The 12990-nt window shown below is 48.7% G+C and overlaps 2 protein-coding genes across 3 annotated transcripts in view; one reads left to right on the forward strand and one right to left on the reverse strand.

The window, feature by feature from the left end:
* Positions 1 to 2017, reverse strand: part of TSHZ1 (teashirt zinc finger homeobox 1) — a 56782-nt gene extending 54765 nt beyond the window's left edge. Inside the window, exons 1-2 of one of the 2 annotated variants that reach the window (XM_075084573.1) lie at positions 1817 to 2017; positions 1 to 533 (exon numbers count right to left, since the gene is read on the reverse strand). The exon at positions 1 to 533 is cut by the window's left edge and continues 577 nt beyond it. The gene's annotated coding sequence lies outside the window, so the exon portion shown is untranslated. The other variant, XM_075084572.1, reaches the window with a different exon arrangement.
* Positions 2018 to 2354: 337 nt separating this feature from the next.
* On the forward strand, positions 2355 to 11414 carry PTGR3 (prostaglandin reductase 3). The gene is made up of 2 exons (XM_075084574.1): positions 2355 to 3464; positions 9652 to 11414. Exons 1-2 carry the CDS (start codon positions 3157 to 3159, stop codon positions 10574 to 10576), a joined length of 1233 nt encoding a protein of 410 aa, XP_074940675.1. The 5' UTR covers positions 2355 to 3156; the 3' UTR covers positions 10577 to 11414.
* Positions 11415 to 12990: the final 1576 nt, after the last annotated feature.

Raw genomic sequence — 12990 nt, forward strand, 5'->3', positions numbered from 1 at the left:
TCTCTCTCTCACTCTCTCTCTCTCTCTTTCTCTCTCTTTTAAGTTCCTTATAAGACAAAGCTCTTCAGTCCTCTCGGCAGCAGCAGCAGCAGGGAAGATGCCAGTGGAGATGTGCAAAATAAATACGATTTGATCAGTTCAATCTGTAGCCCAAATCCATTATCTTTCTTTCGTTCCTTTTTTTTTTTTCCCCCTCCTTTTCCTCTCTCCCCTTCTCCCCCTCTTAATCACTTCTTCGTCTTCTCCTCCTTCGCGGTGGAGAGCCGAGCAAGCGGCGGCGATGAGACGGTAAATTCAGTCACTCCCCCCCTCTCAGGCGTTCTCCGAGATCAAAGAGTCTCAAAGCGCAACTTTCTCGCTCGCTCGCTGGCTGGCTTGTTTCAAGCTCGTGGATTTGTGTGTTGTTGCTGTTGTTGTTGTTGGGGGGGGTGGGTGGGTGTTGTTTGTTTGTTTTTTATTGCGTTGATAATAGTTTGTTCATTGTGCAAAAAACGAGGTCGATCCGGTCTCTCCTTCTCCTCCCAGCACTTAGTCTAAGAGCAAGAAAGCAAATAATAAAAAGGAGTAAAGCCCCCATACATACATATACACCGGATGGGAAATGTCAGTCACTCCTCCACCTTCCAAACAGTCACAGATCAAACAGTGTCACCACCGGAGAGGACTACTTTTCTCTCTTGCTCTCCCTTTTTTTTCCTCCACAAATCGAAGCTTCTTCTGATACTAAATATAATGCAAACACATTTTTTTATCATGGATTTTTTTTGGTTGATCTTGATCTGCAACGGAAGAAAAAAAAAAGAAAAAAAACCACACACACACCCAAAAAATTGCCAAAACCAAGAAAAACCCCGGAGAGTGTGTGCAAAGAGGGAGGGGGGGGAGGAAGAAAAGACATTCACTGAGTGGGAGAGATTAACGTGAACTGTCCCCCCCCAAACTCCTGGGAGAGAAAGAGATCCACTCTCCCTCTCTTCTCTTTTCACTGAAATATAACACACATTCGGATCCCAGGGCTCTCAGACAGTCTCAACTGATAGACAGACACATCGAGCTGCTTTTCCTGCTTCAGTTTGTTACTCCTCCTCCTCTTGCCCACGTCACCCTGACAATTACAAATAGGTCTCACACAAACCCATACCTGTCAATCTTTTTAATTGCTTTGTTTTCATTTTTCCCCCCCTTTCCCAGAGCTAAACAATATGACACAAAAAGAAGTCTTAATACAGAGCGGCATAAAAGATTCCTCATGTGAGACACGCGTTGAGGGGGTTGTTATTATAATCCACTTGCTAAAGTGCTGTGCAAGACGCATGTGCTGATTTAACTTCAGCAGAGGTCTTGTTTCAGCAAACTTTAAAAAAAGCGAAAAAAAAAAAAAGGCAGGAGATGATACCTCGCTTGGCACACGTCTAACCGGCATTGAATTAAAAATGATTTGTGGGAGATTACAGTTCATCCTTACTTTAAAATACCAACAGATTGCAGAGCAAGAACTGCAGCATATGAAACATGCTGCTAATAGATTTTGCACAGTATGTGTCTGGGGATTTATATAATGTTAACTGCAAGAACAGAAGGGTTCTTCCCTTTCTTTTTTAAGTCAAGAACGCAAATAAAAACTACCCAGCTGATTCCTAAAGGAAAACCCTCAGAACGGCAATTTTGCTCTCTTTCGGGCAGAAGGGGATTTATTCTTTTATTTATTAATACCGCACAATTAAGCAAAGAGCTGTTTATACCGGTAGGATGGAGTTAATTCTAGGAATTACACGTGAGCTCCTCCGACATCCGTGCAACATCTCTATTAAATTACCTGCCTCCCTCCCTCCACGCAGTTGTACCAAGTTGGGATTGGCGACTCTATCACAACATTTACTTTCTTTGGTCCCTTGACCCAGCTGATTTTCTGCGCAGGTTCCTTCTCCCAAATGTATCCTACAGGGAGAAGCGATTTTTTTTTTTTAAGGATAAATGTAGTATTCCTGACAGTAACCCGGGGGGGGGGGGGGGAGGGGGCGCGGACACACAACCCTGCGACCCAACCGAACTCACTGCAGCCCGTTAACCTTCCCCCCACACAAGAGGGCAGCGCAGGGGGGGAGGCGGGGGTGCGCCGCCCGCGAAGGATACCCCGCACTGCTCTCCCGGCGGCTGCGATAAGAGCTTCGCCTTTTGAAATCCCCTCACGCACCGCGGCGCAGCCCGCGCCTCAGCCGCCTCAGCCGCCCCAGCCACGGCCGCAACAGCCGCCGCGCGCACCCGGCTCCCGCGCCCGCGCGCGGCCGCTAACGGCTCGGGGTTGATTCGTACCACCTTGCGAGGAAGTGAACGTTTCGCACGGAAGGGGCGGAGCCTCCGCCCGCAGGCAGCGGCTCCTCGGCGGCGGCTAATAACAACATTAGAAGATTAGCGGCAACTTCTCCTCACTTCTCTAACCTTATCGATCTGAAAATTTATCGTGCTTTCTTCCTACCTTTTTTTTTTTTTAGTAGAAAGATAACCTCTTTTTGTAAACTAAAGAACGGGGGGGGGGGGGAGGGGGGGGATCCGAGGCGTGTTTCTCTCTCTCTCTCTCTCTCTCTCTCTCTCTCCTGCTTTTTAAACCCCTTAGTCAGAGGCAGCGTGCAAATTAAAAGCAACCTTTAGGAGAAAAATCCAGCCTTCCGTCCATCTGCCTCACTGCCAGACGAGCGCGGTCCCCGCCATCGTCCCGGGGCGCGGCGGCGGCAGGCAGGCAGGCAGGGGCAGGCGATGCCGCTGTGCCCGCGGTGAGGCGGCCGGGCGCAGCCGCTGGCCGGACAGACGGACGGACGGACGGACGGCCTCCCCCCCCCCCCCCCCCCCCCCCCGCCAGCCAGAGCCGGCCGGCGTGGCTCCTCGGTAACGCCAGCGGCGGCAGAAGACGACCGGCTGCTGGGGACCATCTTGCCGCCGCTGCTCTGGCGGCGTTCCCGTGTGGCGGAGGGGCTGGCTGGGTGGGGAGGACGGAGGCAGGTTGCAGCGCGCCGCGCCGGGCTGTATTTACATACACAAATAGCTGCCTGCGGAGAGTTTCTCCTGCCGGCTCGGTGGCGGTGGGTCCTGCGGCTGCCTGGAGAATCCCGAGCCGCAGCTCTCCCAAGCGCGGGGGCGACAGGAGAGCCGAGACAGGGCATGAGTTTTAGCGCAAAAAGCGGCGCTTTGCTGAGCTCCCGGGCACCGCGGTGCTGGTGGTGGCGGCGGCAGCCGTCCTGCGCCGCGGCAGGTCCTGCCTGGTCCTACTTCGGTGGCAGCCGGCCGCGGCCCATCCTGGACATGTCCTACTCCCGTCACTTTCTGGATTTCCAGGGCTCGTCTATCCCCAGCTCCATGAAGAAGCTGGTGGTGACTAAGCTGAGCCAAAACTTCAGGGAAGCGGTGACCCTGCGGCAGGACTCGCCCGTGCCGCTCCCGGGAGACGGAGACCTCCTTGTCAGGAACAGGTGAGCACCCCCCCCCCCCCCCCCGTCCCGGCCCCCGCCGACCTCTGGCACCTTGTGGCCTGCTCCCTCACAACACGCTCCCTCACTTTGGAGACCGGCTCCAAAGTTGTACCAGCTGCCATCTGGCGACTGTTAATTTAATTTTATTGTTGTTGTTTTGAACGGCTGGTGCTACAGTCCGGTCACCCCATCCACGTGTGTGGGGGGTGACACTTCGTCTCTGGCGGGGGGGGGGGAGAGGTGGGATTGTGCGCGCTGCCCCCGGCGCACGCCTGCCCGCAGGAAGGGAAACACCGCAGGGCCCCCGGTGCCACGGCCGGAGGGAGGCGAGTTCGGCGTCCGGAGAGCGCCGGCAGGGAGGGAGGGAGGCAGAGGCCTGGAAGCGCTTGCGAGCCCCTCCCAGGTCCCTGCCCGGGCTGGTTACGCGCACGTCCCGGGGCGTGAGCGCGTCCCCGCCGTGCCCCCGCAGCTCCCTCGGGGAGGCTCGCCGGCAGCCGCCATGCGGATGCCAGCCCGCTCCTCTGCGCCACACAGCCGGCCGCTTTCCTTACCCCCGCCCGCCGCAGCCCCTCAGCCAGCCGTGACTCACCGGGGAGACCGAGGGCCGAGGCCCGCCGTCCTGCCCGGCCGGCCCCGGCCGCTACCGCACCACCCCCGCCTCTGCGCGCCAAAAGCGGGCGGCGGCGAGGGGGCAGGGCGGCCGCCCGGCGCTCCTCGGCCCAGCCCGGCAGCGCCGCGGCCGTCCTCGGCCTGGCTCGGCAGGACGCGAGCCCGCCGTTGGTGGCGGCTTTTAGAGCGGAGCTGGGTCGGGGGGAGAGTGAGGAGGTGACATTTTGCTTAACATAATACACCGTAAATCCCGCGCCAGCGCTAAGGACTGCGCGTCCGGCGCGGTGACCAGCCCGCCATGAACAGAAGATTCTGAGGACAAAACGTGCCTCCCCACCGCTGTCTCCAGAAACCTGTTTGTTGTTGGTGGCTCCTTCCTAGATGTTGCCGTTGCTTGAGCTAAAACCAAGCCTTTTAAAGTTCAGAGGTTTCTCTGCCCACGAGGGGAAGCTGAAACTGTGGGAACTTCGGAGCAGACTGCGTGGCTGGTACAGAAGAGAGCAGCACTCTCTGGTTCTTGTCAAGCAAGGAAATCGTAGTAACACGCAGTGCCATGCTCTCCGTTGGAGCTTAAAGATATTAAGCACTAAGTTGGCTTCAGAACAGTGCTGGAACTTCTGTTAAGGCAGCATGTGACTACGTGTGTATGGTGTGCATGTATGTGAATCTCTAGCGTGTGTCCATATGTAACACATAAATACATAGTATGGAAGGGGCAGAGAGAAAGAACAGGGACTCTTCTAGGAGCTGATGAGGAGGCTTCTGTGGCACTTTAATCCGATGCTGACATCTCCCACTAGGGTTTCTGAGACCAAAATTCCCTCCAAACTTAAAAGTCTAAAACATTGTGTTGCTGCCTCCAGTAATGACCATGAAACAGCAATGGCACGAAACGGCCATCAGGCTGGAGTTAAATTCCTTTCGTGGAAGGAGTCAAAAGACTTGAGATCCAAGTAGCAAGTTTCTGCTTGGGTAATGCAAAGCAGAGTGACATCCTTATTTCTCAGATCCCCTCCCCCCACGCACGCACTTGGAGTCTTTCTCATCTTCCCCCCCTCCCCCCCCGCTTCCCGTGAATTTTTAAAATTTATTCATTTTTTATACGGCTTCCAGTGTAACTCTTCCTTTCTCCCCCACCTCCCTCCTATTGCTGGGTGGGCTCCCTGGGTGCTAGGGGGATGTGCACACCTCATGGTTAAAGGGCTGAGGCGTGGAGCTTGTACCACACTAAAGGCAGGAGCTGGTCCACAGATTGAGGCAGGCAGTTACTGGGTTTTAATGCATCAGCCTATTACACACATGTACAGACCCACAAGCGTGAGTGGGGATGGAGGGGAGGGAGAGGTGAGTGATGAAGTCCACATTTAGAGTTTATACGTTTTGTATTATTTGGGGTTCTATGGCATTTCCTTTCTATTATTATTTTCTGGGAATATCATACACGACATGGGATCACGTTACTGGAAAACATTCTCTATATACAATCTGCAGCAGGAAGTGAGTTCTGAATGTTTCCCCCCCTCTTGTCACTCTGGAGAAGCATTTTCCCATCCCAGAAGGATAAGTCCCTGGCTCTATTTAGTTGTTTTTTTTTTTTAAAAAAAACAAGCCCTAAATGCAACTCTACATTTTCTAATAGGTAGAAACATACAATTAAAACAAAAACAATAAAGGACTCGGGTTCCAAGGGTGCATTTGCGGATTTGTTCATTTTAGTCCCAGTCATGCCATGAATAGTATTAATTGCTTTGAGCTCTTTATGCAAAACAATCCTCGTCCACCACAATAAAATCTGGTTTTGGATTTAGGGGGAATCGGAAATTAAATGTGCTGAGTTCCTGTATGGATAGATATTTCCAAATAAGATGCACTTAGGGGGAACTTTCTTCCCCTTTTTCTTCTCCTGTAGGCAACTAAACCAGCAATCCTTATTTCTGCTTTTTTATAAAGAACAATCCATCCTTTATTCAGAAATTCTTCAAAACTAGAAATCTATTTAAAGCAATTTTTTTACTTCAGTTCTGTGTAGGAGAGGAGGAGGAGGGGGGAAAGTGAATAAAAAATCCTTAATGAAGCCATTTAAGCTTCGTATGTCCCTTTGTCCTGTTCTCGGGGGGGGGGGGGGGGGGGGGGGGGGGGTGGGAGGGGGACAAGGTTCCTCCGTTTTATTGCGGGACGAGGACCCAAAGGCTATGAAGATTTGGTCCTTCTTAAAGTTGTTGGGGGATTTTCGAGATTTTCTGGAGGAAGTGACACATTTCATTTCCAAAATACCTGTAGTGATTTACTGTTGGGCTGGAAGAGGGGGGAAAAAGTTTCTATAAAAGGGAGTAAGAGGGCTGAGAAAGTTCTTGAACCAAGGGACTGATGGATCACAGTGGGAAAAGTGGAGCACTGTTCCTGCTGAGTGTTTGGTCTAAATAATGTTTTTCTTGCATGGTACTGGTTTGGATGACTTTGTTTTGTCTGTGTTTAAGGCTGTGGTGCTGGTTTTCAGTGTCTCACGCTTTGTTGTGGTAGGAAAGGCAGCATTTCCTCCCCTCGGCGGTGTCCTCCTGTTTTCTATAATAAACAATACGAAGGGGTTCAACACTGTTGAGTATAAATAAAACGGGTGACTCAATGTGCGTAATTATTTTGGGAAAAGCCAATCTCTAGCTTTTTTTCCCCCCTCAGGTTTACATCTTCAAATGTTGGAGGACCGAGCCTCGATTAGAAACTGCTAAATTAAACAATACATTTTAAGTAAGAAAGTAAAACAAGGCAATATAAAAGGTCTGGAAGGGGTCTTAAAACCCACCAGAACCGCAAGTAATTGTTACTTCTGTGCTCTCCTTTTCCTCAGTCTCAGAAGTTAGTAAACTGATCTTCAACTTCCAGATCGTACTTATTCCTACTTTTAAAAGCAAAAGCACCTAAGGAACTGCCGGCACATCCCACCACCTCCCTTCTGTCAGCTGGAATGACAAGGCAAATTAGACAACATGTTTTAATCCAGACGCTGCGTACCGTCGTTTTAATGTGCGAGGCATCTAAGAGACTAAACAACCTTAAAAAAAAACCAAAACAAACACCAACCACCACCACCACCAAAACCCAGAAAAGCCCGTACGGTGCGAACAGGAGTTTTGAGTTCGCAGATAATAAAAAGGGAGTTTACAAAAATTCGGAGGGAGGGCGGGCCGGGCGGCAGGCTGCGCTGATGAACAGCGGCGAGCCCGGGGAGAACCATTTCCCGCGGCCCAGCAGCCCCGCGGGGGCGGGGAGGGCGCGGGTGCCTGTGCACGCGTGTTGGTGTCTCCCTGCGTGGGCATGGGTGGGGGCGGACACGCGAGCCCCCCGCGGCGCGGGGCAGCGCAGAGGGCTTTGTCCGCTGCGGGCACGGCCGCCCGGCCCGCCAGCCCCGCTCCCACGGGCGAGCTCCGCCCGCGCCCACGCAGCGCCCGTCGGCGGGCAGGGCCGGGGGCGCGGTGGCCCGGGCGCCCCGCATCCCCAGGCGCCCTGCATCCCCTGCCCGGCGGCCGCCCCAGCCCCGCGGGAAGCCCCGCGCCTCGGCGGGCCGGGGGGGCGGCACCGGCCGGTCACGGCGGTGCCGGCAGCCGCCCGCACAAGGTGCGGTGCAGCCCGGGCGGGGAGGATTTGCATCCTCCCCTGCTCCACAACAAAAGCGAGGACGATGCGTGTGCTGGAGTCCTGCGCGGAGGGCGGGCGGCCCGCTGCACGACGTGCCCCTTCCCCGCACGCAAAGTTTTTCTCCTCGGGGGGTTATTTACCTGCCTTTGTGCTCTCCCCGCTGCAGTGCAGCGCTGAGAAGAAGGGGAAGCTGCCAGAGGGAGGCAGACAGACAGACGGGGGCTTGTGACTGTTAGCACTGGTCTGCCCCCCCCCCGCGGGGCGCGCTGCCCCAGCCGCGGGCACGGCTGCTCCGCAGCGTGCGAGAGCCGATGCGCGCCGGTGGCGTGGGGAGGGAGGCTCAGCGCGGCGGGAGCGGGGACCTGCCTCGCCCTTCGGGCCGGGGCCGGGGGCAGAGGGAGCCGCGGGGGGCTCGCCTGAAAGCTACCGAGAGCCCTCGGGGCCGGGGAGGGGGCGAGCACGGCTCCCCGCCGGCCCCTCGCCCTCAGCTCCCTTCCGCAGAAGTTGGGGCGCCGAAAGCGGGAGGAGGGTAGCGCAGCGCCGGCACGGCTCGCCTCGCTGCTCCGAGCCCCTCTCCCTGGCGCCCGAGGGGCACGGTTTGCCTCGGAAGCTGCCGCTCCCTCGCCAATTTTTATGTGTCTTTTAGGAGTACTGGATGGGAGTTGCCTTAAAGCGGAGTAACGGGGGATTTTTCTGAGCCTGCGATCAAGGCGCAGGCATTTTTTGTTGCCGCTGAGCACTGAATTAAAGGTAGAATTAAAAAGAGCAACAGTCACTTTCACCTATTTTACACATGGATATGTTTATACGTGCGTGTCTGTCTGTATGTAACACGTTACGCTGGCGAAAGTTTGAGGCTTCCCATCCTATAAAGAATGAAGGAAATCAAAACGAGCAAAGCGGTTTTAGTTCTTGCTCTGTTTGCAAGCAATTCAACACCACACACACAAATGATTTGAGCCTATTGCTAACTGCAACAATTAAAGTGCACTGTTTGCATACTTCTGCAGCTTTTGCATGGTATCAGGTACACCTTTCGGGTTGTCAACTTCCACATGTAGTGAAAGTCCTGGTGTTTTCTGTTGTGTGTGTTTCACATTTGCCAGTTAACAGAGTCTTCTCCAGTCTCTCTTCCCTTTCCTGTGTAAAGGCGTTATTATGGTTTTAAAAAAAAAACCTACTAAAATATTCTAGATCATAGTTTTCTTTTAGGCGTTATCTCCTAGTGCTTAATCAAGTTGTGAGAATGTCTCTTATATTTTTCTAAAAAAAAAAAAACATCCATTTTCACCTGTTAGAGGTCAGTAGGACTTGATACTCAGTCTTATGATTTTAGTCCTTCTGTGCAAGGTTGTTTTGATGTGTTGCAAGTAATTTGTATAGAGAAAAATATTTTAACGTCGACATTAGCTACATCAGAAGGCAAATTTGCTGTAGTGACTCCATCAATTAAAAAGTACTTGCCTACAGTAACATGACCTTGCAAATGACATCGATAGTTAATATGATCATTAGTCATTAACAGTATTATTATATTCAAAAATGTAAATTTGTTGCCAGAATCCACATATTTACCGCTTTGCACGTTTTATTCTTCAGTGTTTTCACATCTTGTATAAAGTGGTGAATTAATTTTCATCCTTTAATCCTGTATAGAATTATTTTTAGTTTGCTAAGTTTGGTCAAACGGACCTGAAGAAATAGAAGTTGGTTTTTGTTTTTTGATTTTTTTTCTTTCAGCAGATTTATCCTTAATTCTAAAGTAACAGAATGTGAACTACTGAAGTCTGATGGAAGTAGTCCCTGGAGTGTACTCATTATTCAAATATACCAATAATCAGAAAAAAGTCTCACACTTATCCCACGAATTTAAATTGAAGTTTTCTCATAGGACAAAGGCTTGATAAGGAATAAATCTCGTTAATACATTTTTGTTTTCTTCTAGATTTGTCGGCATTAATGCATCTGACATAAACTACTCAGCCGGTCGATATGATGCATCAGTTAAACCCCCATTTGATATAGGTTTTGAAGGTGTGGGTGACGTGGTAGCGTTAGGACTCAGTGCCAGTGCTGATTATACGGTGGGTCAAGCTGTGGCCTACCTGAAAGCAGGTTCCTTTGCTGAATACACAGTTGTGCCGGCCAAACAAGCAGTTCCTCTACCCTCTGTGAAACCTGAGTTTCTTACTTTAATGGGAAGCGGCGCTACCGCACACATCAGTTTGAAAGAGCTGGGAGATCTGTCTGAAGGCAAGAAGGTTCTGGTGACAGCAGCGGCTGGAGGAACGGGCCAGTTCGCTGTGCAGCTTGCAAAGAAGGCAAAATGCCATGTAATTGGAACCTGCTCCAGTGATGAAAAGGCTGGTTTTCTGAAATCCATTGGCTGTGACCGTACGATCAACTATAAAACTGAAAATGTTGAATCTGTTCTTAGAAAGGACTACCCCGAAGGTGTGGATGTAGTGTATGAATCTGTTGGGGGAAAGATGTTTGACTTGGCTCTTAACTCCTTGGCTACCAAAGGGCGCCTGATAGTTATTGGGTTTATCAGTGGCTACCAAAACCCTACTGGCCTCCCGCCCATTAAAGCAGAGTTATTGCCAGCAAAACTGTTGAAGAAGTCTGCCAGCATCCGGGGTTTCTTCTTGAACCATTACCTTTCCGAATACAAAATGGCTCTGAAGCACTTGCTCGAGATGTATGAAAGAGGAGACCTGGTTTGTGAGGTGGACTTTGGAGACATGTCTCCGGAGGGCAAGTTCACTGGCTTGGAGTCTGTGTTCCGTGCTGTAGATTACATGTACATGGGAAAAAACATTGGAAAAATTGTAGTTGAATTACCTCACTCTGTCAACAGTAAGCTGTAAAAACAGAACAATGATATAAATCAGAAGAGAGAAAATGGGCACTTTGTGCCTCAGAATTACTAGAAACAATTTCTTTTTTTAAGCTTAGTAATGGATATTATATTAAAAAACAGCATTAAGGTGTTAATAAAAAGTTTTGCCTTTTTTTTTTCCTTTTCTTGAAAGTGCTTAAATCGGTGGCTGTAGGATGGACTTCATGGGCCTGTGTTTGACTCTGTCACTTAGACTGGCATGAGACAAGAACATTGTTCTTGACAGAATAAGTCTTGATGCAGAGGCAGATTTAGTCTGTCAGACTGGTTTGATAATACTTTATATATAGTTCAGCTCAGGAAAAAAAAACCCTCTTTCAGCAATTTTGATTCCCTGATTTAAAAATAAAATTGTTAGAACAAGACTAAGAGTTGTATCTTGTGGTTGCTCTATTAATTTCTTGAAGTTTCTGGAAAAAATTATACTCTTCATTTTTTGTCACAAACACGATAATCATAATTCAGTTGCATCATGGATCATAGTAATATTCCTTGACTGGTTGTACAGGGAACATTTATCCTCCAATTCTGACATGTCAGTAATATTAAGAAAAGCAACTTGACTTTTTTGTTTTAATTATGTCTTTCGTAACTATAAACAACTGTGCAATTTTCTTTTAAATCTTTTAACTACAAGTTGCAACATAATCTCATTTTCTTGCCTTTCTTGTGCTACTGTTAAAGTTTACTGTCCCCTCTCCCCTTTAGACAGTATTACGTGATTATTGGAGAGGGGTTTTGAGCGATGTTCACGTGTGTTCAAGTCCTGTATGTTTTTTTAAGATTTAATAAAGTTAAAAAAGCTATTTAAAATTTGTGGCATTTATTCATATTGATGCGGTTCCTGCTGACTAGCTTCTTTGTACATAATCCCTGTGTTCTAGAGTCCTTTGCCTGATGATTCTTGTTGTGACTTCCCATAATCAGGCTGCTGCTTCTACTTTTACCGAATACTGCTTCTGCAGAAGCCCTTTTCCAAACAGTGAGACCATTTTAAACCTGCAGCCACAGTTCCTCGTACACGTACTGATGCTCAGCCATAGATTATCTTGCGGGTGCAGTTAAAAGGTTTTGTAAAGTTTTGAAAATTCTTCCTCACTTAATAGATATTATTAATGGTACATACAGTGGGAGTTCCTGCTAGATGTGTAATATTTTCCAGAACAATAAAATACTTTAAACTATGCTTGCTCTACATCTTTTTTCCCATAGCAAATGTTTAAGATCTTAGAGGCTGATTTTGCCACATCTTTTGAAATTATATACATTTGTATGCAGTTGGAGAGATGGAAACTTCCTAAGATCATACACCTAATAATAAACGTAATGATAGTCTGATAATGTCTAGGTGTTGAAGGAAAAAATCCAGGGTAAGCTTAATTTTGGGGCATTACTCAGGGCTAACTGTACATAACGTTTTTAAAAGTAGCATGTAGGAAAAACTTCTGTTTTACGCAGTAGTACAGGCAGTAGAAGAAGTATTTTCAACTTTGATTTAACACATTTTTATTGTAATTTTTCAGGCCATTTGTCACTAGCATCCTAAAGAATTGTGTGCAATGAAGAACGGTCCTCCCTTTTTTGGGCCATGCCTGACTACTGGGTTTAGTCCCACTTTGGAGGATTTTGGGGGAAGGCAGAATGGCTTGAGTCTTTGTTACCATTTCTCTTTTACTCAAGCTAAACATCAAACCACTATGATTTTTGTTTTCACCAATGTCTGCTGTTAGAAACATGCTTCCTCTTTCCCCTCTAATATTACAAATATTGTGGTGTTTTGTGTGTTTTCTGTAATTAGAAGCATATATGCAAACACTGAACAATATATGCAATCTGTACAAGATCAGAGCAGACAAGGTTCTCACTATTTGATTCCTAGGCACATGGTTTCTTTTCTGGTTCAGAGAAAAGGCGGTGCCCTTGGTCAATAAATGGATCTTTATGAAAAACAGGCTGTTTGGGATATACTAGGGCAAAATAAAGATAAAAAGAATACAATTTGTTACATCTATGATAAGCACAGAAGAGTTGCGTGGGTAACAGTTTTTCAAATGAAGTTCCTTCACTCAAATGCCAAAACCCATCCAAGTGGGCCGATTTTCAGAGGTGTTGATTGCTGCCAGTCCAGTAGGTTTGGGTGTTTCCAAGGCAGTGTTTTTGTCCTAAAAAATTCTTCTTGTAACAGGATTCTGTTTGGCCATATGGCATTCTACTTTCTTTTTAATACGTTAGTTCATATATAACACCAAGTAATGCCACTGCCCCTGGCTCTTTCACTCATCAAAATAAAGGAAGAGAGGAACCTTTGGAAGGTTCATATATATATATTCAGATATGACATTTTGTTGGTTTTAATCTTGGCTTCAGGCTTTTTATTTAGCA

The sequence above is a fragment of the Phalacrocorax aristotelis genome, chromosome 2, assembly GCF_949628215.1.
Source record: "Phalacrocorax aristotelis chromosome 2, bGulAri2.1, whole genome shotgun sequence".
Lineage (NCBI taxonomy): Eukaryota > Metazoa > Chordata > Aves > Suliformes > Phalacrocoracidae > Phalacrocorax > Phalacrocorax aristotelis.